The sequence below is a fragment of the Microtus pennsylvanicus genome, chromosome 2, assembly GCF_037038515.1.
Source record: "Microtus pennsylvanicus isolate mMicPen1 chromosome 2, mMicPen1.hap1, whole genome shotgun sequence".
Taxonomy (NCBI): Eukaryota; Metazoa; Chordata; class Mammalia; order Rodentia; family Cricetidae; genus Microtus; species Microtus pennsylvanicus.
The window spans coordinates 149,388,621-149,416,328 of NC_134580.1; the positions used below are offsets into that span (position 1 = coordinate 149,388,621).

Consider the following 27,708-nt stretch of genomic DNA (forward strand, 5'->3'; position numbering starts at 1 on the left):
TATGCAATCCAACAGGTTGGTCGTAACCACAGGTTGAGAACCACTGCTTTAGCTCGTTCCTTTATTTGAGGCCATCTTGATTTCTTCTTCGTGTGTGGAAGAATCACTGAATATAGGGATAGAGTTGGTTGTTTCTTCCTTTCACCCTGTGGAAAATGTCTCACTCTTCCTGCTGGCCTCTGAAGTCTGAAGAACCGCTGGCTGGCGCTGTCCCCTCCCCTGCTATCCATGGTAACGGTGCTTCAGTTTGGTCAAACTTCTCCATCTTTAGTGGCAGAAGTTTGATGCTGGCATTCTTTGGCTTAGGGTTAGAGTAGGGCTAGGGTTCGGATTAGGGGCTAGTTGTTATTCTTAGGCTTAGGTTTAGATTCGGGCTAATGTTTGTATAAAATGTCAGGCTAGTGTTCGCTTTACTTGTTGTAGATATAGATTTAGGCCTTTGCTGTATTGGAGTTTTCATTATTCTTTCTTGAAAACTTTCTTTTTTTTTAATTTTGTATTTTGAGAGATGATCTTGCCCTATAGCCCAGGCTAATGTTGAACCTGCAATCCTCCTGCCTCAACCTCCTACATGCTAGGATTCCTGGAATTCACAAACAAGTCATTCGTCATTTTGTAAGTGCGTCTTTTTATGTGTGTGATGTTTGTGTGTCTGCACATGTTCACATGCATGACCACAGATGATCACATGCCAAGGAGTGCCTGTGGAGGTCAGAGGGCAACCTTGTTTAGGCGGTGTCTATTCTGTTCTTTGAGAGCCAGACAAACAGGCTCTCAACCTTGCTGCAATTCTCCTGCCTCTGCTCCCACCTTGCCATGAAGGTGCTAAGACGGCAGATGTGTGGCCACACCAGCTTCACACGAGTTCTTTGGTGTCAAAATCAGGTCCTGATTGCATGGCAAGGACGTTCATCTACTCAGCCACCTTCAGACATCTTCATATTTTGTAAGTAAGTCCCACTTTCCTTTTCCTGTTTTTCCAGAATTCTGATGTCACAAATGTCAGATCCTTTTTGGTCTCCTGGGCCCCTGGCCCTCCTGTCTCTACTTCCTTACGTGTTTCTTCATGTTGTCTACAGAGCTTTGCCTTGATTATCTTGTTTCCAGTTCTCTAGTTCTTCTTATTACTTGGTCTCTTTTGTTTGCTACTGAGCTCTAAAACTTTTGGATATAGTGATGTTTTTTTCTGTCCTTCGAAAGATGACTGTTTTAAAAATCTTTGATTTCTTTGCCTGTCTTCCCATTTCCACGTGCTCAGGATTTATTCCCAAGTGTTACTCAAAGAAGTGCAGTTAGACCAGATAATCAATGGCCGGATAGCTGATGTTGCTGAAGCAGTGCAGTTAGACCAGATAATCAATGGCTGGATAGCTGATGTCGCTGAAGCAGTGCAGTTAGACCAGATAATCGATGGCCAGAGAGCTGATGTCGCTGAAGCAGTGCAGTTAGTTAGACCAGATAATCAATGGCCAGAGAGCCGATGTCTCTCATCTTTGGCGTTGTCTCTCTAGCTCTCTGTTCCCACTCACTTTGAGGTACTCCTGGGTGTTGATATGACTTGTGATCTGGGGGTGGGTTGGTAAATTCTATTGTAAGAGCCTGGGCCCATTGAGCCCTCTGCTACAGCTGGTGTGACTGTCTCTCTCCATTATTGACTTGGTCAGGTCATGAAACACCTGAGCTCTTAGGAGAGGTCCTCTGTGGATGCGTTTCTAGCGCGGATTAGCTGAGTGGACATGGGAAACTCTGTCCTGTGGGCTGTAGGCCCAGACAGAAGTGAAAAGGAGGGAGTGTTGGTGCAACCAGCTTCTGTATTGGTGGAGATGTAGGATCTCAGCCACACAGTCCCAGTGTCGTGACTTCCACTCCCTCGTGCCCGTGATGGACAATACTGTGGATCTCAGCCATAGAGTCTCTTGTGCCTCCCCTGCCGTGATGGATAGTACTGTATTTCACCTAGCCACATCAAGCCTTTCTCTCAATATGTGGGGACCTTAGTCACAGCGATAAGGACAATGATAACTCCTGTCTTCCTTTGACCTGCAGGGAAAGGGGTGGCGGAGATGCAGGCTCCTTGATCAGCTTCTCTGTCCTCCTGCTGTGCCTTCATCCCTGCCTCCCTGTCTGAGACAGAAAGCCCTGTCTCGTCCCTGTCCCGTGCGACCTGCCCTCACAGTGCGAACACAGTGTAGCACATCTCCCCAGTGCAGTTACCCTTGACAGTGGAAAGGAGTGGGCTCCTGAAGCACACGACAGTGTGGGCGAGTCTTCAGAGCATTGTGTCAGACGGCAGAGGCTGGGCTGAACAAGCTCTGTCACCCGCGCCTCCATTTGCATGATAGTCTAGAAAAGGCACACTTTGGGCCTAGAAACAGATCTTTGGTCAGGGTTTGAGGGTTGGTCCATCATGGCAGGCAAGGCAAGGCAGCAGGAGGGAGCCACGGCTTGCTCACCTCTGGCTGAATCAAGAACAGAGATGAACGCTAACGTTCATCCAGGTTCCTCCTCTTTTTGCCTGTGCTCAGTCTGGACTGGTACTTCCTGTGTTCAGGGTATGTGTTCCCTCCGCAGTTAGTCCCCTGGAAAGACCCTCAGAGGTGCACCCAGAGATGTGTCTCCCCTAGGCGGTTCTGAATCCAGCCAAACTGACAGCCACCCGTGCAGCTAAGAGCACTCTACGCTGGGAGTGTCCAGCCCCAGCCTTAACTGTGAATGCAGCCCCAGACCAAACCTTTAACATCGTTCTAAGTGAGACTTGTTTGTTGTTTTAACTTGATTGCCCAGTTTCCAAGCATAGCCTCTGTAGGTGACAACATGGCCCAGAGTGGCCAAACATTTTTCTTCATCCAATCAAGGTGACAGTGGAATTAACCACCACAGGGGGTTAAGGCTTCTGGAACTCTGACTCACACAGGCTGCAGGGACTTGTTCCTATCTCCCTTTGAACTCAGCATGTTATCTGTTTGCTGGTTTCCTGGCAGATTATTGTAATTATATGAGACAATAACCATCCCCAATACAGCGCTCTGACCTACATTATCTCCCAACCCTGCTTATAGCCCACGGCAACAGGGAGCAGCATCTTTTTATCTGACATGTTCTAGGCTTCAGGGATGTGTGGACAGCCTCCAGCTGGCCGTGGGTCTGTGAGGCTGTGTTCACTGGAGGAAGGAGAGCAGCCTGGGTGGCGGCTTTGGTCTCAGCACCCTCTTCCAGCAAGTAGAAAGGCTTAAGACCTGTGTTTCCCATTTACCACTCAGAAAAAACTATCCAGGTCTGAGACCTGCCCGCTCCCTTCCCTTGTCATTGAACACAGCACAGTCTCAAGATTCTCTCACTTCAGGCCATTTTGTACATGAATTGGTTCCTTCCTTCCTTCCTTCCTTCCTTCCTTCCTTCCTTCCCTCCCTCCCTCCCATCCTCCTTCTTCCTCTCTCTCTCTCTCTCTTTCCTTTTCTCCCAAAGCCCCAGAGGAATAAAAGACTTACCCAGAAAGAATTGCAAATATCATCTAGCATCTACAAATGTAGTTCCTTTAACTTAGAGGGCTAAGCCTTAGGTCCAAGAATGTGGTTCAGTGTAAGAGCACTTGCCTAGCTTGTGTGAGGGCCTGAAATCCCCAGGACATGATATATGTACATGTCTCAGACATGTGCGGCATGCTCCTGCCTCGGGGTCATTGCATTGCTGTCGTCTGCATTTGGATTCCGTCTTCCGTTTGTGTCTTCCCCCAAGTACTCATGTGTGTTCCTTTGTCAGATTTCCAGCCGGTTTATTTAGCTTTCTCAGTGAGACTCACCCAGCCCATTCCATGTAGAACTGCCGCCTTCAAGTCCTTCCTTCCCCGCTCACATTTCTACGTGAGACCTCACTCACCCCTTTCCCATGTCTTATTTTCCAACACGTTATATAATTACTTTTAAAAAGCAATGTCTTGCTGCTTCACTAAACACGAGTCCCACAGTAGGAGTTTCTTTCATTTAGCGGTGTCCTGTAGTGCCAAGCCCCTCATCCTTAGCGCTCCCTCTGCCCAGCAGAAACGGGATCCGCGACTGCCAATGCACAGGGCGGCGCTTCGCTCTCAGCGAACACCACCACAGAATGGACGGATTTTTTGCAGGTGGAGGCTGCATTGGAAGAGTTGCCTGGTTTTTGTAAGTCACAGGCCTGTTCCATGTCCTTCTGAGTGTCACTTTATTGCCACTATACCAACTCCCTGATCTGAGAAAGCAAGAGTCCTAAGTGGTGCCAACTGATGAGCCACGGCGCGGCAGGCTCCGTGCGCCATAGGACCTAAGCCGTCTCCATGCCGCCAGCTCCACGGTCCCGTTTGGTGTCATATAGTCTTGCTGTCCCTCTCTCTTGCTTTCTTGAATTCTAGCAAAATGTTTGGCCCGAAATGGTGTCCAAAAGTATTTAAACAGGACTGGAGAGAGGAGAGAGGCTCAGTGGTTAAGAGCACTGGCTGCTCTTCCAAAGAACCAAGATTGAATTCCCAGCACCCACATGGTAGTTCGCACCTGTCTGTAACCCTAGTTCCAGGGGATCTGATTCCCTCAGACAGACAGACAGACATGCAAGTAAAGCCACAATCTGTATTAAATAGATAAATATTTTTTTTTAAAAAAATTATCCAAGCATTGGGCAGGGAGATGCTTGCCATACTAGCAGGAGGGCCTGAGTTTGCTCTCCACCCGCATGTAAAAGCCAGGTGTGGTCACATGTGCTCGGGAGAGACGTGTGTCTCTGGGGCACTCTAGTCAGGCAACCTAGTCTGATGGATAAGCTTCAGGGGAGACCTCAGCTGGTCCAAATAAAATGGGCAGTGCCTGAGGAGCTGTTTCCGAGCTTGACTTCCGGCCTCCATGTGTGTGTCCGTACACTTGCACACACATGAACACACACACACACCACCCCCCAAAAAGAAAAAAAGGATACAAGTGATTGAGTTGGATGGAGACAAAAAAAAAAACCAAGGCAGGAAGCTCTCCTGATCTTAATGCTATCAGCAGAGAGTCCAAGGCCCTTGAGGAAGCAGGTGGGAATACTCAGGCTGCCGCACTGGCCTTGAGTCCCCACAGGCTGAAGGAACTCTGGCCAGGTTCGTGCTGTGCAGAGACCTTGGATAGCCAAAGAAGATGCACACTGTTATCTGCACGGTCCAGCTGGGGGCTCTCAGACCTGAAGGTGCCTTCTAACATCCATAAGTTCGAGACCTGTTCTAACTGTTCTAGCAGTGCATCCTGGGAAAGTGGATGTCAGCTGGTAGTAAGGCCAAGATACCCTTAGTCTGAATGACCCTTAATGCTCTTCAGGAGGCTGTCCTCTTGCAAATCATCTGGATATTTCTGTCTAGCAAACAGCCCCAAACATATCAGAGCAGATCGTCCATCTCATATTTGACCTGTGAATCGGTGGGGAAGAACAGAGAGGCTTCCCCAGAGAGCTTTATTTTGTGTCACGGGACTTGTGGGTATGTCTGCTGTGATTTCATGTGGCCACTTACCACACAGTGCACTGGCCTAGGCTGGTTCTTCTGACTAAGGCAGGGCAGAATGCTTTCAGCATCTTCAGCCCCAGACACAGTATCATGGCGTTCGTGGCCCACCTAGCACTGAGGAGTGGTAAAGAAGCCACCGTGTGTCTATGCCAGGAACAGCCAACCTATGAGGTGGGGATGGAGAAGTGGAGGTTGAGGCTGTTTGGGGCTGGCTACGAATAGTATATTTTTAATACCTTGCTTCCATCTGTTGAATTTCTCCAGGGTTCTTAAAACATTTTTTCATTGTATTTATTTGTTTGAGTGTGTGTTTGAGAGGGGCAGTCTTTTGTGTAGAGCTCAGAGGACGGTCATGTCTCTCTTTCTACCAAATAGATCCTTGGAATCAAACTCAGTTCATCAGGCTTTGTTGACAACAGGCATCTTAATCCACTGAGTTGTCTCACGGTCCCTGCCCTGTATCTTTGTCAATTCAACAGATGCAGTGAAGGCTTGTGTTTGATGCACACTGTGGCCTGAATACTTACGTACACAGTATTCAATGCGTGGGGTGGAAGTGGGGACCCCACTTAGAGAGCCTGGGACGAAATCTCCTCCTTTCCTTTGGCTCCATGCTCACTGGCTGCTGACTCGGGCAGTGCCCAGTGAAAGTGGCCATCTCTTTTTTGTGTGTAACCCATGGATGAACTCCAGGGAGCTCAGTTTGCACTGTTGTTGTGCAGAGTTTGGGAGTTCAGGGGACTCGGAGCTAAAAACTGTGTGGCTCCTTGCAAACAAAGGAGTACCAGCCTCGAGGTGGCTGCGGTAAAACCAAGTGTCCTGGCAACAGCTAAGTGCAAGGCAGGAACTCTGGGAGAGCACCAATTTAACTCTCACTGATCCCTAAGCCTCCAGAAACTTCCTGAGCTATGTAAGTCCATAGGGGCTGCACCAGTTACTTGTCTCTTTGAAGCAACAAAATATCTGTCAAAAGAAACTTCAGGAAAGAAAGTTTGTCTTGGCTCAACTCCCCTGTACTTGAGGGTATACAGTCCATCGTGGCAGAGAAGTCACAACGGGGAGAGCTTGAGACATTTGGTCACATGACATCCACAGCCCGGAAGCAGCAAGAGAGGAGTCTTTTGATTCAGTCCGGCACCCCATCCCTGGAGAATAGAGCCTCTCACCTTCAGGAGTGGGTCTTCCCACCACAATCCACCCAGTGTAGATACTCTCCTATAGAGGTGCCCAGAGGTTCATCTTCTAGGAAATTCTGGATCTTGCCAAGTTGATGAGCAATCTGAATGAGCACGGGCCAAAGCTGAGATCTGAGCTTAGATTTTCTTTCTCACCTGAGCCCAGGACCCAGGCCCTGCCTGCGGCAAAGCCCACTGGACATCAGGGTTTCTCCTCCAAACATCTGCAACCCATTGTCCGTCTTCACCCGAGCCACGCCATTTGCACATAAGAACGAGGGAGTTGCTTTGTGCTTGGACTCACTCTCTTTCTGCACATTGTGCCTTTGTAAACTCTCTCTTGGCCTGCCCAGTTATCTTAATTTGTTTAAGCAAAACATAATTTCATCACCAAACAGAATTAATTTAGGTGAAGCTGTAGTCTGACTAACAAGCAATTGAGCCTGACAGGTCCTGGGCATCCTTGGTTCTCATGTTCAGGGAATGGCATACAGAACCAGGAAGCCCCACTCTTAGACAGACTCTTCTAGGTTCTTCTTGACCATGAGAAAAGTTTCAAAGGTCCTTTTTCTGTGGGAAAATTCACACATACACGTAATTTAAGTTCCAAATTCACTGTGGGCCCTGGAAGGTCAAACACATGCAGAGGGAGAGTGAAAGAGGGGAGAGAGAGAGAGAGAGAGAGAGAGAGAGAGAGAGAGAGAGAGAGAGAGAGAGAGAGAGAAGGGATGGAGAAGAGACTTGCTCGCATAAATGGCTCAGAGCGTGGTGGGGGCGCTGTTTATATGGAGTGGGCCTCCTTGAGGGCTGTGGACATTTAGATGGTAGCAGAGCTGTGGAGGAAGGGTGTTGTCATCTCAGAACCATGATTAGGATGGGAGGGAACCTCCTGGAAGAAGTGTAGCCAGAGGCCATCAGAGTGAATATCCACCTTCCCCCTTTTAATCTGCAGCGTCTCCCACAGAGCAAACCAGCTCGGTGCCAGACATACAAAGCCATTGCTACTACTGTGGGTGCTCAGAGAACGGAAGAACTGAGGGTGTCACAGGTTTTAGGGTTCAAATTAGAGAAGAAGTCACAACCACATCCAGCGGCCCCTGACACACACTTAGGGCAGTCTAGCTGGCCGTTGCTGTTTATTTTAGTGGTTCCTCTACTGACAAAGCCCTGCAGTGTACATGCTGTTGCAGTAAGGATGGATGCCGGTTCATGCCTAGCTCTCCTAAACATTGCCTGTTAGATGATAACATTTTGAGACCAGTTTTAGGCCAATTAGAAAGTGACTTGGGAAACGGCTGAGGCTGGGGAAGGCTCCATCAGTGATATACTTATCGCAAAGGCCAGGGAGCTTGACCTTTGAATCCCTAGAACCTACATCTAAAACCGGGTGTGATGGTACATGTTGGAAAATGAGATCCCACTTCACAAAAGCAAAAGCAATTGAAAACTGTGAAGGGAAGCCCAGGGAGTTCGGAGCTGCCGTGCTGAAATCCGTCCTTCATGCGGATGCGGTTCCTCCTGCTATCAGTGTCCTGTGTTAGTGCGGTACGCATGCGACAGCTGGTGAGCCCAGGCTATGCCGCAGAGGTCCATGCTTACCTGAGAGCCCACTCTTCCCATGGTCTATATGGCTTTGTTTGTGTTTGCACATGTGTCTATGAGCATGTGGAGGGGTTGATGTTAGGTGTATCTTGGTTTACTGCCCACCTTAAGTTTTGAGGCAAAGTCTCTCACCAAACCTATGTCTCACTAATTTGGTGACAGCCTGTCCAGTGAGCTCCAGGGATCCTCCTGTCTCCACCCCCAGCCCTGGTGTTGGGATTCCAGGTGGGCTCTGCCATGCCTTATTTTTAAGTGGTTTCTGGGAATCCAAACTCAGGTCTTTACGCTTGCCACAGCAAATGCCTTATCCACGGGGCCACCTCCACACTCTGGGTTTTGAGAGTGGTCAGCCTGGTACCCCTTGACAGTATCATCCAGATGGTTTCACGCTGCAAATGTCCTTTAGGCCATGTCTGTTCATTCTTTCCTCCCCTCCAACTGTGGCACGCACAGATCCTATTTCCTACAGTTCTGTTTGTTCTAGAGTGTCTGCAGCAGGAAGCAGCCTGTTGAGCGTGGCTTCTTTCACTTAGCAGCATACACCATTCCTTGTGCCTCTTCGTAGCCTGATGGCTCATTTCTTCTTATGGATGCATAATGCTCTATTGTCTGACTGTGACAATGTCTGTTTATTCTTTCCCACACCGAAGGACATCTCAGGCGCTCCCCGCTTTTCACAGTGATGAATAACCAACTTTAATTATCTGGGTGCCAGTTTTTGTGTGAACATCAAGTTTCCAGCCCATTGTGGAAGGATGAGTTTTTGTCCCTGAAAGTCATGGTAGATGCTATGTAACATAAAAAGGGCGCATCCTGTTCACGATCTTGGGTATGCCATTCCTTCTTAAAAGGGGTCTTCTGGCAAAAGTGGGATTTAAGCAGGAAGGAAAAGACATCAAAGCCGAGAGTGCTAACCCAGTGGCCGAGCCGGTGACTGGAGCACACATATGGGCTGGAATTAGCTAGTGTTGTTTTAGAAGCTACTACCTCTGCATCCAGTCCCTTCCAACACGCTTCCATCAGTGGGTTTCTCCGCTGCCTCTCTTGCATCTCACCTTGACTATGGATTCTGCAAATCCATCTGGGGTTTGTTTCATTGAGTTTCCTCTCTGGCCTGGCCCACTGAGGGGGCTGCTTTTGCTACTGAAAGCTTTGGAAATCATCGTTCCTTTCTTCCTCATGCCTTCTCTTGGACCACCTCTCCTCCATAAAGCCAAGTGTTTCTACTGGAGAACATGATCCTCGGTGGGCAGGACAAGGGTGTGAGTCCTGTTTTCTGGGTGACAGCCCTCAACATGACAACAGGGTGAACACTTGACACTGGGCCAGTTGGGATGACAAGGGACTCTGGATCCTGCTCCTCCTTCCTCTCAGTCACTGTCAGTCCAACAGCGGTGGCACCACTGGTCCCTCCTTGGTTAAAATCAGCTGTGTCCCGTGTAACTTTGCCTGGGACAGGAGTGGCTGTCTCCCAAGAGGAGGGTATCATTTACTCGATCACAGCAGGGACCGGCTATAATTACAGATCAGGCTTGAGAAAGAGAGCTGTAAGGGTGGCAGGTGGGTCTGCAGCATTTCAAAGAACTGAGCCTCCTACCCACGACAGGCAGTTCTGGCTGCGATTTTTGTTCTCCCTGGTAATGGGCTCGTGTTTGCTGGAGCCACCTGTCACTGGGCTTCAGCTCCCCGGGTACCTGCTGAGAGCCCGCCCTTCAGCAGCAGGGATACAGCTCTGTGGGAGGACACGGGGTCTGCGGGTTATTCCCTAGCAGAGCACTCTGTGGGCTGCCTTCCTCTTCCCATCAAGACACTTGCTGCTCTGTGCAAACTGCCTGGCATGGGGTCCCACTTACCTCTCTCTCAACTCCCCATGAGGCAGGCTGAGGTGGGAAGCACTCCTCCCTTCCTTCTGGCTCTCCTCCCTTCTACTTCCTCCCCACCCACCCACTGAAACTATCAGAGAAGCATTAGTTAGTCGCTCGGTCTCTGCTCATTACACTTCCTTCCTTAGGATTAGGGCTCAGAACTCCAAGTCCGCCACAAGTACTCCAATAGGAGCCTCACACATCAACCCTTGGACATCATTTCAGAACCAACCAGGCCAGCCTTGCCTGCTAGGCAAGAGGGACTCCAGAGCCTGCTGCAGGACCCATGTTCCAGGTGACAGTGTCAGCCCAGGGCAATCCGAGGCAGCCAGCCCCAGATTTGAGGGTGTCCTCCTTGGTTGTCCATAGTAGGACCTGTGGGGTGACGTACACTTGGCAGCCTCCTCCGCTTCAGCCTTTCTGCTCCTCTTGAGGGTATCATGGGATTACCTTCCCTTGGGAACTACACTAGAGACGCATCCCAGGAATGAGTGGGGACTGCTTGGCTGAGGGATAGAGGAAGAGACAAGGGTGGGAAGAACCATTGGGTAATAGTTCAAAATATTATGCTTTGTTACTGAAAACACAAATGAATCAAACTCTTCTCCGTGGTAGGCGCAGACAAAGCTCTGTGTTTTTATGTAGACTGTTTCATCCAACCAGTCCTGGTGGTACACATCTGTAATCCCAATATCCAGAGTGCTGAGACAGGGGGACGGTGGATTCCAGGCCAGCCTGGACTATGCAGCAAGGCCTTAACTCAATATTAACAAAGGAAGGAAGGAAGGAAGAAAATGAATTAAGTTGGGCATGGTGGCTCATACCTGTCATCCCATGAGACCAAGGCGGGGTGGGGTGGGGGGTTGCTATATATATATATTCAAAGTCAGACTGAAGACCTTATCTCAAAACAAAACAGGACAAAATGAAAGAAAACTTGATGAGCCAATGAGTGTATTGGGGTCACAGTAGCATAGTGACATCAAAAGCCCAACCCAGCACGGGTGAGACATGGGGGAGAGCCACCTCACTAGAGCTCACGCACAAGTTACAGGCAACTCCATCAAAGAGTCTCTTCTCCCAGCACCTGTCACCCTGCGCATAGCTTCAGAGTGCGCCCTGGTGACTTCACCAGTGTTGGGCGAATTCTAATTGGTCTTAAGAATAAAAACCCAGAGTCAGATATCGGGTTAAATGCTGAAAGATCAGAGAAGTAAAGCAGCCAGCCTCTAGAGAGACTTTCTACCTCTCCCGAATCCTCAGACCAAAGGGGGCAAGACCCTGTTTCCACGAATCCTCAGACTGAATGCCCTGAGCTCCTGTCTCCTCTGCCTTATAGTCCTCTCTCCACTCAGCCATATCCCTCCCTGTCTCCACCTCCCTAGTGCTGGGATTAAAGGCGTGTGATTCCCAAGTGTTGGGATTAAAGGTGTGAGCCACCACAGGCTGGCTCCATTTCTCTTTTAGACTGGAACAATCTAGTATAGCCCAGGGTAGCCTTGAACTCACAGAGATCTGTCTGCCTCTTTCCAAATGCTGGGATTAAAGGTGTGCATCACCGCTGCCTGACCTTTATGGATAACTAGGGGCTTGCTCCACTCTGATCTTCAGGCAAGCTTTATTTGTTAGGTTACAAACAAAATATCACCACACACAAGCCTTGAATCCAAGGAGCCTACTTCCTTCCTGCAGAAGAGAGTGTTTGAATTCAGAGAAATGAAGCCACATGGGGTCACTCCTGCTGGCCACAGTGTGTGAGGACTTCCCATCCTCCAAACCCTTGCAAAGATCTGTTATTTTCAGCGTATTGCCCTTACTGTGCCGTGCTAGTGAGTTCGGGAAGTCATTTGACCAGTTTTTTCCTTTCAAACTTGTTTTGAGACAGGGTTACCCTGGATAGTTTAGACTAGCCTTAACCTTGGCGTCCTCTCATCTCAGCCTGGCCAATGCCTTTGTTCATATAGTTAATTTATTTATCTGCATATGTGTGGGCGTGTATTGTGACATGGTGCATGTATGGAGGTAAGGGGACTATTTGTGGCAGTCAGTTCTCTCCTTCCACACGTGTGTCCCAGGGATGAAATTCACGCCGTCAACCTCTGCAGCAAGGGCCATTCCCTGCTGAACCATCTTGCAAGTCTTGCTCTTTTTAAAATGGAGTCCATTTGTCATCGAGTTATAAAATTCTGTACATGTAAGTGTGCGTACATGCCTGTGATCACATGTGTGCATCTGTGTGAAGGTCAGAGGTAAACCCTGGGCATTTTCCTCAACCTCTTACTGCTTTATTTTTATTTTGAAGACTTTTTGCTTTTTATTTTCCATTATTATTAGAGTGTGTGTATGATAAGGTACGGTGTACATGTGCCAGAGAGTGTGTGTGGAGACCAGAAGACAATCATGTGGAGTCAATTCTTTCTTTCTACCTTTGTGTGCGTTCTGGGGATCGAACTTGGGTCGTCAAGCTTGTGCCCAAGCCCTTTGCCTTCTGAATGGTATTGCTGGCCCCTCACAGTCTTATTACTTGCAACAGAGCCTCTCACTGAATGTGGAGCTCACTGATTTGGCTAGAATGGGCATCGAGCTCCAGGGATCTGCCAGTCTCTGCCTTCTCAGCTCTGAGATGGCAGGTGTACCATGCACCTGGCTTTTGCACAGGTTCTGAGTGTCCGAGCTCAGGTCCTGGTTCCTACATGGCAGACACTTCCCTAACTGAGCCATCGCCTCAGCCTGAGTCTCTCCATTGCACAGCCTTCCATTTTCTTGATAGTGTTTCTGATTCACAGATGTTTTAATGAGTCGATTTTTTCCCTGCTTTTCCTTTTGCTGCCTGTGCTTCTGGCATCATATCTTGGAGCTCTTGCCAAATGCAAAGTCCAGATTTCACTCCATATCTTCTAAGAGACTTACAGCTTTTGATCTTTCATTTATGCCTGTGATCTGTTTCTGAATTATTCTTTTTCAGATGGCATGAAGCAGAGGCCAGCTTCAGTTATATATCTAGCACACACACACACACACACACACACACACACACACACAGTCTAAGGTTGTAATACTTGGCAGGTAACGGGGTTTGCTGTGAAAGCCCAGCATCGGTTTAATCCTGGGACTCACATGAAGGTAGAAGGACAGAACTGATCCCTCAAAGTCACCTCTGACCTCTCCGTTCCCGCACATAGTGTATATATGCACACACAGTAATGCCAGCTTTAAAAAAAAAACTGTATGTAGTTGTAGTATCTTTTCTTTCAATATGATTTATTTCATACCATATTTATATAATTTCTTTTTCCCCCATTTTTAAAATCAGGGCTTTGTTATTTAGCCCAGGTTGACCCAGAATTCCTGATCTTCCCTCTTCGGTCCCCCAGATGCCAGGCTCACAGGCGTATAGCACCCTATCTGGCACGATTTGATTTTAAGTAAAGCTAGCTTGCAAGCTTCCTGAAGCCCTCGCGTGGGTTTTCTCAAGCCAGTGCTGGCTCAGGCTGGCCCTGCCACCCCAGCACTTTAACCGCCTGGGGCATCAACAACGTTCAGAAGACTGAGGTTGTGGGTGCCCAGAGGAACTCTCAGGAGGGTGGTATAATGCTCACACAGACTCAGGTGAGGGGTGGCTGTCGCCGGCCCACCTAACATTTCCCTCCAGTCTCTGACTTGCCCTTCGTGGCTTGCAGAACATAATGTGACCTGGTGTTAGTTTATCTCCTCCTGACCTAGTGACAACTGACTTAATCTCAACTGTTCGTAGCAGGGCTTTGAGTAGAGACCTAAACTTCATCCTGAGGTTGGATGAGAGCTCCTTATAGCTTCATGAGAGAATGTGACAAGATCATAATGTTTTAGCATACACAGACCCATCGTGTTTGGGGAGAAGCTTATACCGTGAGATTCATCATGCACTCTTTGAGCCATACTTCTGTGGGTCAAAAGAATGATACACAATTTTTCTGATGTTCAGGTTTGTCTTAGAGTCCTGCATTTTTAGCTTCCTAATCTAAGAAGCCCTCCACCAAGGTCAGTTCTTGTTCCTACTGTCGTCCTCTTGACTGATGGCTCAAAACCGCAGTGGGGGAAGGGTCTGGATCTGGACATTTCACGGATCTAGAAACATCCTCATAGGCAAGGAAGGGATTTGAACCTGCTAGAGTAGCCACTGTGGATCACTGTGGGTGTGTGTGACTTCTTTGTGTGTATGTGTGTGTATATGTGTATGTATGTATGTATATATATATAGGGTATGTGTATATATGTGTATGCATGTGTATATATAGGGTGTGTATATATGTGTATGTGTGTATGTGTATATATAGGGTGTGTGTGTATGTATATATCTAGGGTGTGTGTATATATGTATATATGTAGGGTATATTGTGGTGTGTGTGTGTGTGTGTGAGAGAGAGAGAGAAAGAGAGAGAAAGAGAGAGAGAGAGAGAGAGACAGAGAGAGAGACAGAGACAGAGACAGAGAGACTGGGATTCAGCTGAGAATCTTGTTACATGCCAGGCAAGTGCTCTATCACTGAGCTACACACCCAACCCTTTCTGTATGTTTTATTTGGAGACAGGGTCTCACTCTGTCATCCAAACAGGGTTAGAATTTGTAATCCTCCTGCCTCGGTCTTTTGCGTAACTAGGTTTACTTTTTGACAACACCTTTCTTAACGTGGGGACAAGAGTGCTGCAGGCTTGTTGTTGAGAATTATAGGGCTACTGTAACACCTTCTGGGAGGGAGAAGAAAGACACCTGTGGTAAAGCGTGGGTCTCGTTCACAGGTTGACACCAATCCTGGCCCGCAGAGGTGATGAGGAATGGAGGCTTCAGAACCTACCCACCCCACCCCGCCTGCCAGCGACCAGTCAGCTCCTGCTCCTGGTGTTCCGGGGGTCTCAGGTGGGCAGGCCTCACCTCGCCTGACCCTGGGTCCAGTCATCCTGCCGCCAGAGCAGGGCCTGCCCCCAGCTGTGTTCCTAAAGGCTTTGCCTGTCCCACTATACCACACGGTACCTCCTGGGGGCCTTCAACCACGTGCGCCCCTGGTGACAGGCAGCCTGGAGGGGGCCGGTGTGCCTTTCATCCTCAGTCCCTTGCTGCAGCCTGAAGGGCCCAGTCCCACCCAGATGGGCAAGCCAGCCACCCCGGCCCTGACCGTGAACATCGTGGGCACACTGCCTGTACTCTCCCCGGGTGTGGGGTCCACACTGGTCAGCACGGGCAGGCTGAAGAATGCTGGGAAGTACCTGTGCCCACACTGTGGCCGGGACTGCTTGAAGCCCAGTGTGCTAGAGAAACACATCCGGTCCCACACGGGGGAGAGACCTTTCCCATGCACCACCTGTGGCATCGCCTTTAAGACCCAGAGCAACCTTTATAAACACAGACGAACACAGACACATCTCAACAACTCTCGACTGTCTTTAGAGTCTGAGGGAAGTGGGAGCAGCCTTCTGGGGGATGGAGATAGGCCTGGAGAGACCGCCTCACTGGAGAGCAGGGGGGACGAAGGCGCGCCAGAGAGCGCTCTTTCCCCTGGAGCCCACCCCACCCTCGCTACTAGGAACAGGGAAAGGATGGTAGAAGCGGCTCCCTCTCTAGGGGCCAACCTTGCCCACAAGGAGGCTCCTGTGGACCATCCCCAGAAGGTATCACCCGAGTTTCCATTAGTCAGCCCGCAGCCTAGGCGGAAGTTGCCAGAATCAAAGCCATCCTCCCTGCAGAGACAGCAGGAGACATGCTCAGAGAAGCCCTGGGACTCCAAGGCTGTGGAGGGCCAGCTGAGGAAGTGTGAAAGCACAGACTCGGGCTACCTGTCACGCTCAGACAGCGTGGAGCAGCCTCCGGTTGCCTCCAGCCCCTTGCACAGTCTGTCGGAGCACAGTGCAGAGTCTGAGGGGGAAGGAGGGCCTGGGGGCGGGTCTGCAGGCAACAGGGCAGAGCAGGGAACACCGGGATCCAGCCTGGAGCTGGAGAAGAAGAGACTGGAGGAGCGCATTGCCCAGCTCATCTCCCACAACCAGGCGGTGGTAGACGACCCGCAGCTGGACCACGTGCGGCCCCGCAAGACTGTGCTATCCAAGCAGGGCAGCATTGATCTGCCCATGCCTTATACCTACAAGGATTCCTTCCACTTTGACATCCGGGCACTGGAGCCCAACCGCAGGAGGGCTGCCCTCAGCCCAGCTCGCTCTACCTTCACGCCCCTGGAGAAGACCAGACCCCTCTTCTTCCACTCTGTTCCCACCCAGCTCTCCACCACGGTGGAGTGTGTCCCTGTCACCAGAAGCAACTCGCTGCCTTTCATTGAGGGTTCTAAGTTGTGGCCAGAGTCACGGGACCCGCAGGATGCCTTCCCTTTGATGCAGAAGTCCCTGAGCCCCAGGCTCACCCCAACCCGGCTGGGGGGCCACCCAGGACTGACCTTGACAGGCATCCCCAGTGGTCACCCTCGGGCCCTGGTGAGGCAGGCTGCCGTGGAGGATCTGCCCTGCACCCCTACTGGAGACCCCTCGGCTGTTGCCGAAGACCCAGATGGAAAGAGATCTGTGGTAAAGGAGGGGATGGCATGCAGGGGCAGGGCCACTAAGAAGTACGGCCAGAAGAAACAAAAGATGTTCTCTCAGGAGAAATGGCAGGTGTATGGGAATGAGACGTTCAAGAGAATATACCAGAAAATGAAGACCAGTCACCAGGGAGGACAGAAACACAGGGACGTGAAGCAGGGCCAGGGGTCGGAACTGGACCTACCCTCCCAGGAAGAAGTGGTAGGGGCTGAGGGTGCAGGCCTGTCTCAGGACAATAGGGTCCCTGTCCTTGGGGACGCTGCAGTAGGGGCAAAGCCAGGACCTCTGGGAAATTGGCCGTCCCTGGAAGGCTCATTGGAGACCGAGTTTCCTAAGCAACTGAAGGCAGTGGCCAGAGCCAAGTCGTCTCCCACCCTTGGCAGCACAGACGCCCTTTGTCTGAACAGTAAGAGTCCTCTGCTCTCTCCGCATGGGAAATCAGACCTGGGAAGCCAGTTGCCTCCAGAGCTTGTGCGTCTCCAAGAAAGAGACTTAAAAGCCCCTGGGGTGGCTTTGCCAGACCGCAGTGGGGAAGTTACAAAAGAAACCTGCCCTGGAGACCAAACTCTCCTCAGACGGCTCAGTGGTGGGTCTGTGGGCCTCCAACTTGTAGAAGACAAGTTACCCTCAGAGAGAAAGAGACTGAAGGTGGAGGGGCTGGACCACCAGGAGCAACCAGGGCCTCTGGAAGCTGAGCCCTTGGGTAGCTCTGTGTGGGCTGACTCCCAGCCACCCCAGAAACAGGACAGTACCTCTGAGGAGGTCCTGGACAGCTCAAATGAGGGTATCCAGCATGTGACAATGGCCCTGGAGTCTTCTAATGCCTCCTCAGCTGTTGCTGCTGTTGCCCTGAGGTGGCCAGGGCTAGGGGACAAAGATCCCACATTGCCTTCTGTACCTAAGACTCCTGGGATCCACTCCCTGATGCCTGCCCAGCTCCAGGATCCTGGCATCCCTGCTGCTGTGTCAAGTGGCTCCTTTGCTCCCAAGTACCTGCTCAGGTTACCTCAGGGAGAGAAGCCCTCATCACAGGTTGCTCCAGGGCCTGGGAAAGGTCCAGACTCTCTGTGTACAAGTGCACAGCCTGAAGAACAGGCCCTTCTTGCTGAATCAGAATTGGGAGTGAATGGGCCACCTAGAGCATCCTCAGGCCCAGCGGAGGCAGATGGTATCCCAGAGGACCCTAGCTGGTCCAGGTCAATGGATGGAAGAGAAGAAACACAGACAGGAAGAGAGAAAAGAGACAGGACCAATAGCAACATCCCCACAGCTGAACTCTCCTCTGACCCCAACCCCGGCACCACCCAGGAGACAGCTTCCGTCCTGCCTGCTCACACATGTGACACTCATGTGACCAAGGGTATAGTGAATGAGACCCGTGCCATCTATTGCCTTTGCATAGACAGCCCACCAGCAAAAACTAGAATATACGACAATCTTTTGAACCCTTGGACATCGTCCCAGAAACTGGGGTCACCTAAGAATGCCCTAGAATGTCCTTCTTCAGAGACTAAGGAACGGCTGCCCGCCTGTTTTCCCTCACAAGCACATTATTTCTTCACGTCTTTCACAAGGCCCCCGGGTTTACCCCTGGGCCAGCAGAAACTGGACTTATCACACCACGTAGGGACCCCCAAAAGCTGTGAAGCCCCAAGCTCCTTCCCCTCACTTAAGGCGGAGCCCCAACTCACCTGGTGTTGCTTGAATAGCAGCCTGGCCCTGCCTGCAGAACAGCAGAGAGCAGCTCCCAGGGACCTGGCTTCACACTCACCTGATGGGAGCCTCCAGGGTAAGAGCTGCAGAGTGCTGCCTCCCAAGAGCAGTGGAGGAAGGACCAAGACAAGCCAAGGAGGAGGAGGGACCACACAGGCACCTGAGGTAACACTGGGGAGGGCTGGGGACTTGGGCAGCCTGAGAGTGAGACATGGAGAGGGGGAGGGAGAGAAGGGGTAAGTAGGAAGGGAGAGAGAGAGCTAATGGATCTCTCCCTGTGGATATTACCACCATCGTGATATTTTCTGTCCCCCAAGGAGACTAGGGCTGCCATATGTGGAGCGGGAAGAAGTAAGGGTCCTAGATAGGAACAAAACTAAATAAATTCACAAAAATAAAATGGCAAAGAGCTGTTGTACTAGGGTCTGGGTCATGGCTGAATCAAAGTGCTTGCTTTACAAGTTTGAGGACCCGAGGACCTACATTTAAAAAGCCAGGTGTGATGGCAGGCATCTCCAATCCCAGCACTGGGAAGTAGAGACAGGAGATCACTGAGGCTGGCTTAGATTAGCCTCAGTTGTGAGTCCAGGCCAGCTAGCGACCCAAAACAAAGCTGGTTGACCCTTGAGAGAAGATACCCAAGACTGTTGTTCTTTGGTCTCTACATGTGTGCGCGCGCACACACACACACACACACAGCATCCAGATAAGATATTTGCAATTAGACATAAAACTTCATCTTTTCTATTCCTGGTAACAGGCAAAAATAAAAAACAAAAATAAATCAATCACACTGCCTGCACACAACTCTCTAGGTCATCTAAGAATCAAAACTATATTTTAAAAAGAAATTTTATTTTCAGTTATGTATGTGGGGTAGGTGATTCACAGGTCATTAGCTCCTCTGACCTAGAGTTGCCAGCAGTGGTGATCTCCTTGATGTTGGTGCTGGGACTCAAATCTGGGTTCTTTACAGGAGCAGCAAAGGGCTCTTAACCACTGACCCATCTCTCCAGGAACTGAAAACTCATGTTGACAGAACACTCCAGACAGAAATCCAAAGCCGAATTAAAACGGAACAAAATAAGTAAAACTCTTAAATGGAGAAGCTCATTATCTCTGGGGTGCTGGAGAAATGGCTCCTCTATAATCACAGTAACCAGACTCAGACCTAACTCTGAGGTTTTTAGGAACAATGATAAGAAGGAGAAAGTGATAAAAGTTCAAGGACCGTCTTACCAGGGAATTAAGCCATGAGTTTATGGCCCCATCTGACAGTACCAAAGTTTTTATCCTCTTAGGTTGGGTTGGGAGTTGACAGAAGCATTGAGGCCTCAGTCCTAACAGGACTTTATGGAACAAAGACAAGGATGGGACCCAAGACTTGCAAGTAATCTCCAGGGGCTGGAGGTGGGGATTCAAGGTCTGGTTTAAATCTCCTCTCTCCAAATTGTGGGGATTGCTGAGGTGGGTGATGTGGACTATGGCACTAGGTAACTTTCCACTCACATCAAAGGTCTAGTATTTCCACTGGAGGTCCAGTCTAGCCATGGTTCTGGAAGGTTCCATTGTGGCATACAACTAGTTGCCTGGTAAGAATGTCTTACAGGTTCAGGCCATTTGGTACTACAACATTTTGGTGCCTTAATTTCCATAGATAAGCATCTTGTCTCTAGAGAGAGAACTCATCATGGTGTCCCCAAAATGAGGGCTTTGAATGGCACAATGACAACATGCCTGGTATTTTCAGCTTCCCCACCCAACAGTCTCAGGAACGAGGGCCCAGGACCAGGTGTCCAGTCCACAGCGGACGAAAGGACTGTGCCATAGGAGGGTGAAGATATCTCATGAGATCAGCAAGAAGAAGAAACTGAGGCTTTATTCCAAGAGGTAAGATATGTGGCTTCTTCTTCCCCTTCCATGCTGGCATATCAGGAACCCAGGAACTGAATGTGGCATTCGAATGGCAGCTTCCCCCCCTCCCCACACCCCAGAGGGAGGCTCCTATTCCATTGGTCTGGAGTTCTGTGGCTTCAGATCTGCCTCTGTTACCCATAGCCTACCCAGCATGATCCCACTGATCATTTAATTATTTACTGCTGTCTTTCTAAGACAGGAACATAGTAAATATTTGAGATAACCAGGTTGAAAAATATGTCTAATTTTAGTCCTGAGAAAGAATGTGCTAATTATTGCTTTTAACACATTTTTAGTATTTGCAAACAAATGTGTCTTTTGAGAAAAAAATTAAAAATCCAGGGAAGCAAAGAGAATCTCTCAACAATATCAAGACTTGGGGATAATCCTCTGAACATTCAGAGGCACTGTCTTCTAGACAAGATGGAGGACATCTTTTAGGAGGCCTTAAGAGCTCAGCAGCAGCTCTTAGGACAATAGAGGACTACATAAAAATTACAACCACATCATAAAAGTCAGATTTCACACTGTATCTCTCATTCCTCCCAAGTTATTAAAAGTTCTGAGGACATGTGACTTGCCTTCTTGAGTGGCCATAGGTGGCCAGAGAGGAGTAGTAGACATTCTGGTAGGGTGAGAGCTGTGCATTATGAATGTCTCAGTTCCTGTCTTTCTCCAGCATTGGATTTTCATCTATGTTTCTCAGCTGTGTTATATGCCTACTCCCACAGACACTTGTATTTTGAAGACCTTAATATTTGACCTTGTGGGAGTCAAAAGAAGGTGTCTCTATCAGGGAACTACTATATAAGCACCTTAAAGATGAACATATAGAGTTGGGGTAAAGAGGAGCAAGGAAGTTCTGAGAAAGGGCCTTGTCTTAGCTACTTTTCAATTGTTTGATAAACATCATGACTAAGGCAGCTTATAAGATAGCTCCAGAGAGTTAGGCTCAATGACTATCTTGGTGGGGAGTATGATAACAAGCAGGCAGACATACACTGGAATAGTAGTTCATCTGTTCATCCATCCATCTATCTACTTATCTACCCATGTGTATATCAATCATCATCCATCCATCCGTCCATCCACCCACCCATCCATCCACCCATCCATCCATATAGTGTCAGGCTTTTTATCTCATCTATTTATCCATTCAGCCATTTATCTATCAATCATCTATCTCATCTATGTATCATCTTCCTTCCTTCCTTCCTTCCTTGTTTTCATTCTAACTACAAACCTACTTACTTACCTACCATTTTTCTGACATTTGCTATGAGGTGTTACATTCTGTGAGTGAATCTGGCCTTTGTTATGCTTGTTTTTAATGCTTGTTAATGTTGGTTGTTTTTAATCGTTTAAATGATGAATATAATTTATAGGAGCCTGTGAGAGTATATATATTATATAGATTCTTACATGTTAAAAGTCATGTATGCATTCTTCTGTCTAGCATCTAATTTTTAAAGCCCATTTATTTATTTAGCCTATGGAATTGCCGCATACTCCTTTTTAATCCCTTGATTCATTTTGAACCATTCTTCTGGCATTTTCTTCTTCCCAAAACACATTGTTCAGAATTCCAGGAGAAAAGAAGCCTACCCTTGTTGTTATTAGTTTGAAATAGCTGCATTTCAGGCTGGAGAGATGGCTCAGCAGTTAAGAGCACTGGCTGTTCTTCCAGAGGACCCAGGTTCAATTCCTAGCATCCACATGGAACTCACAGCTGTCTGCAACTCCAGTTCCAGGGGATCTGATTTTGTCACACAGTCATACATGCAGCTAAAACACAAATGCACATAAAATAAGAAAAAATCATTTAAAAATGTTTGCCAGGCTGTGGTGGCACACGCCTTTAATCCCAGCACTCAGGAGGCAGAGGCAGATGTATCTTTGTGAGTTCTAGAACATCCTGATCTACAGAGTGAGTTCCAGGACAGCTAGGGCTGTTACACAGAGAAACCCTGTCTCAAAAAATAAAAAAACAAAACAAAAATAAACAACAAACAAAAAGAAATAGGTGCATTTCATCCGGGTGATGGGAGAGATTTCTTCTGCCCTCAGGGTTCTAGATAAACACACCTTTTCTCTCAGGATGTCAATCTGACATCATTAGTTTCCACTTTGGATTGAGAAGTCCACTGCTAGCTGCTCCTCTGTCCATGGAATGTCTGGCCACTGTCAAAACGCTTCCTTTAGTGTTTGTGTTCCATCATTGTATTGTGATGCTTGAAGTTAGATGCTGCTTTCTGCATACCCACCAGACGACACCCACTGGGCTTTGATGATCTTCCTAGACTCTCCACCATCATTTTCCAAGCATAGTTTCCATTCCACTCTCCCCTCTCTTTCTGACATCATGAAAGTAATGTATCTTAGACTTTCTCTTCCACTTTTGTGCATGCATGTACACACATGTGAACATGTTCTTGTGTATGGTGATGTGTGTGTAGATATGAAGGCTGGGGAGCAATCTCAGGTTTGTTCTCTGGTTCACTTTTTTTGTTTATTTTTGAGGCCGAGTCTCTCATTGGCCTATATCTTGCCCTGGAATCTGCTTGCGTCTGCTTCCTCAGTGCTGGGATTACAAGTGCATGCCTCCAAGTCTATTTTTTGTTCCTGTATATATGCCTCAAGTCTTCATGCTAATGCAGCAAGCACTTTGCCAACTGAGCCATCTCTCCAACATTTCCCCCTTTTTTGAAACAGGGTCACACTGTGTAGCCCAGGCTGGCCTACACTGGTCATCCTCCTGTCTCAGCTTCCTGAGTGTGGGCTTACAGTGGGTACCACCAGGCCTGCCTTGCATGTCTTCTACCTTTAATAACTTTGGCCTGTCTGTGCCATACATGGATGCACTATTCAGGGGTATCACTAAAAATTTGCTAATTTTCTTAATTCATTAAAGAACTTCTTTGTTGAAACTTTACTGAAATATAATTGAGTTTAATTAATTGCACATCTTTAGGACATATAATTTAAATAATTTTGACATATATACTTGTGACACCCATAGTAGAGCTAAGATCACAGACAGATAGTCACACCCGATATTTCCACCATCTCTTGGCAATCTCTCTCTTCTGTGCATTCTGTCCCTCCTGCTCCCAGTGACCTGAGTGTGCTTTCTGTCCTTGTATATTATCTTGTTCTAGACGGTGAGAGAAACAAGCTCACACTCTCAGCCTGCCTGCTGGTCTTCTCTGAGGTTGGTTTTCCCAGTCACCTCAGTTGTTCTGGGAGTTATCCACTCACTGGGTGTCACTTATGTTGCTATACTCAAACAGGATAAAAAGAAAGTGACAGAAATCAGCACAGGGGAGAAAGTTTATCCCACCTCACAAACCCAGAGTACAGTCCCTCACAGCAGGGGAACCAGGGCTGCAGCAGCTTGAAGCAGCGGTCATGTCCTGTCCACAGTCAAGAGCAGAAAGAAATGCATGCATGCACGCACTCTCACATGCACGCTCACATGCACGCTCACATGCACGCTCACATTGCATATTCACTCGCTTGCTTGCTGGCTTGTGCTTACCTTGACTTCTCCACTCTTACACAGTTCAGGATCCCCTGCCTGGGGAATGCTGCTGCCCGCGGTGGGCTTGGTCTTCTCCCATCACTGAACACAACCAAGACAAGCCCCTAGGGACACATTTCTGGGGCAATCTGATCTTGAGAATCCATCACGAGTCTCTTCCAAGGTTGTTTTAGGTAGTGTGAGTTGCCAGTTTAAACTAACCATCATGTCCATATAGTTGTGTATTATTTGTTTTTTAATAGATAAAGCTTGCCTGAAGATGAGTGCAAAGCAGCCAGACTAGTCAGCCATGCAGGCCAGACAGTGGTGGTGCATGCCTTTAATCCCAACACTAGAGAGGAATATAAGACAGGAGGAGATCGCTCTCAGGTACAGTCCCATTCTGAGAATTAGTGGAGGCAGGATCACCATTTTAAGACTGAGTTAGTGGTAAGAGCCGGTGACTTCTGCTAAGTACCTGCCAGATTCTGGGATAAGTGAAGAACTGGACTGAAGGTTTTCCTGGTCTCAGTCCCTAGGGGTCAAGGAAGGTGTCTTCTCTTTATGACTGCTGAGGGATTTCTCCCGGCTCCTGTGGGAACACTCACTTCTCAGTCATCTGTGGTGGTTACGTGGCCTGCTGTGGCCTCAGGTCTCTACAGCAACAGAAACCGCCCCATGACTTCCACTAGGATCCTGTCCCACCTGAGACAGGAAATATAGAATTCACCTGGTCTGGGAAAACCACCAAGAAGAAAACAATCTTACCTGCCCAGGTTTTCTTTCTTGTGAATGTTAGCTGCTTTGCAACTTCAATCAGACTATCAGTACGTTTAAGTATATTTAATTTTTAAGAACAACTTAATTGAGGCTGGAGAGATGAATCAGTGGTTATGAGTACTGACTACTCTTCCAGACGGACCTGGGTTCAATTCCCAGCACCCACGTGGCAGCTCACAACTGTCTGTAACTCCAGTTACAGGGGATCTGACTCCCTCATGCAGACATGCACACAGATGAAACACCAGAGTAATAAAATACAAAAAAAAATCATTAAAAAAAGAACAACTGAGTTGTATTTTCAGTATAAGGAGGGCTGTGATGGAATCAGAGGGTTAGGTCAGGTCATTTAATTTGCTGTGCCTCATCAGAAGTTGTTTTTGCCGGCGTGGTGGCGCACACCTTTAATCCCAGCACTTGGAAGGCAGGTGGATCTCTTGTGTGTTTGAGGCCAGCCTGGCCTACAGAGAGAGTTCCAGGACAGCCATGGTGTTGCACAGAGAAACCCTGTCTTGAGAAAACAAACAGAAAGAGTTTGTTTTTGCTCTTATTATTTTTTAAGCTGTGATTTCGGTAACGTGACCAAGCAGCTCCCAAACCTTTGCTCCTCTTGCCTGAGCTCCTGAGAGCTGGGATGGTGTGTTAGAAGTTACACGTTTTCATAGAGCCACAGGCCGCCTTTTCTTCAGCAACGTGTTAAAAGTCTTCCGCCACTCTCGGTCTCCTAGCGTCGGGAGCATATGAAGATTTCCGCTGATATTGTTTTAATATATATAAATATATGCACTCATATCTATGGAAGGATTTGGTTTGTGACCTAGCCAACCAGGGAGCATGGATCAAATATGATTTTTTATTTGTTTTAGCAACTGGGTATGACTTCATATTTTTGAAACTACATATTTGCTTATATATTGCTCACATATTTCACAGATAGAGATTTTATTTGATTGGAAAACTCTAAAGCATTATGTGGGATTTACATAGAAACCTCTCAGACCTATCTGTCAGTCCAGGGTCCCACATCTGTTTGCTGATTTTAGCTCCCTGTTTATACTTGAAGTTCATCTCAGGGCTTTCCGTTCTCTCTCTCTCTCTCTCTCTCTCTCTCTCTCTCTCTCTCTCTCTCTCTCTCAACACTATAATGAAAATTGCTGTTTCATTAATAAAGCTACACATGTTAGCTACCCCACGTGTCTAAAACACAGGGGTCCATCTTGAGAGAAGCAGTGAAAACACGTAGAAACTTCATGCTTGCATGCCTAATTACTCTTGTGTTAACTTGAGGCCCAGAGACTCACGAAGTTCTCAGAATCCATCTGCGCCAGGCCCACAACAATCACTGAACCATGGAATTGGGTTTTATTGATTAATTCGTGGCTGTGTACAAACTTGAAGTGCTGAGAGACTTGGCTGAGGAAGCTTCCGGCAAATGCAGCTTAGATAGCCCCAAGTGAGGCCATGCAGGAGAAGGGCAGTTCTACCAGGCACACACTCCCCTGAACGAGTAGGGTTTACCTCAGGCCCCTAGGACAGGATTTTATTCATCGTGAGGGTCTTTCTTATTTACGGTTCCTGTGTAGGGCTGTGGGGCTGTTCTGTCATTATGCGATTTTTTCAGTTAGAGGAATCTGTGAGGATAAGGATAGAGGCAGATTGGTCAGTGGTGGTCTTGAGCTCATATGACCTCTGCTGCAATGCGTGTCTGAGAGCTTGTGGCAGGTCACCAGAGCTTTGAATCTGCTCTCTCTCTGCTTCTCCTCTTTGCTTTGCTGTGTCCTCAGGGCTGTGAGAGGAGCTGGGAGACACAAAAGATGGGCTGGAGCGTGCTAGTTGAGTGGGTGAACTCATGTGACGCTGGTCTCTACAGCCATCTGCCAGTTGTCCTTAGATACCTAAGCACACAGCAGTGTTTAAAGCAACAAGGGGTTAATACACTTCAACCACTGTCAAGATTCACGACAATAATCTCAATCCTCCACTTTCCAGTTCACACAGAAGCCCCTTAGCTCAATACCTTAACCTAGCAGTCTTCAGAAGTTCCTACTGGACTGACCTGGGCAAGAAATGCTTGCAATGACTGGTCTCCATAAGACCAGGAATAAACGTATCATGAAATCCATAAAGAGAACCCAAAGAATAGAGAAGCTTGCATGGAGCCCAAGAGCCCAGCTCAAAACCCGAATCTCCAGGGGCTTCCTTTTAAAAATATAAACGAGAAAACGGATCAGCCCAGTGTGGTAAATTAGACATGACCTTGGAAAATGGAGGTGATCTTAAACTCAGCCGTGAGAAAGAGAAATGAGAAGGGACAGGTCTAGTGTCACGTACGAAGTTGACATGTACTTAGTATCGGTCACGGGCCTACTCAAAGTCCTTCAGACCAAAGCAAGCATTTTGAGAAGGAGGCCACTCACATCCAACACCTGAGTGTTTCTTAGAAAGTGTAGCCCGAGGTGAGGGTTTGAGGGTAAGCGACTGGGGAGGGTGAGCTCTTAGGAGGGCAGGGAGAAGGAGTGCAGCTGTGTTGTAATGGAATGGGGGCCCCCAGGCCCTCTAGAGAGGGAATTGAACCATATCGATTGTCCTAGAGGTGGGTGTGTAACTGGACTGCCTCATCCAACATGACCAGGTCCCTGCTGCAAGGGAATGGAAGTGAGATGGGAGGTTTCCCAGGCATTCATAAGCAAGTGAGTCCCCCCTGACCCAAGGATATGCATGTCCCCCCTCCAATGGGGGGGGCAGAGATGTGTAGCCTCAGGGAGAACAGTTGATGTTGCCTCGTAGCGCCTACATGCCTTGGGGGTCCCTGAAGAACTGCCCCAGCAGGCTCATTTTCTGAATGCAGCTGCTTGAGGGAAAGGACTGCAGACAAAGACCCTCTGAGAGGATCACAGAGAGATAGGAACACCCCAGCCCACAGCAGCCGCAGAGTCCACGTGGGCGCTCCTTAAGAAAGACAACATCCAGGCCCCACTTTGGTAAGATGGCCTCAGGGACCAGGAACTCTCCTGACAGACCCCCTAACAACTTGGATGGAATGACGTCCCCAAGGTTCAGGTCATGTGCCGTT

At 48.5% G+C, this 27,708-nt stretch overlaps 1 protein-coding gene across 4 annotated transcripts in view; it reads left to right on the forward strand.

Moving 5' to 3' along the window:
• Positions 1 to 27,708, forward strand: part of Znf831 (zinc finger protein 831) — a 117,980-nt gene that overhangs the window by 26,422 nt on the left and 63,850 nt on the right. For all 4 annotated transcript variants that reach the window (XM_075963268.1, XM_075963266.1, XM_075963269.1 and 1 more), the window contains exons 2-3: positions 14,921 to 18,583; positions 20,169 to 20,308. In XM_075963268.1, coding sequence (XP_075819383.1) covers positions 14,957 to 18,583; positions 20,169 to 20,308 — 3,767 coding nt within the window. In that variant the 5' untranslated portion in view covers positions 14,921 to 14,956. The remainder of the gene's footprint in view (positions 1 to 14,920; positions 18,584 to 20,168; positions 20,309 to 27,708) is intronic.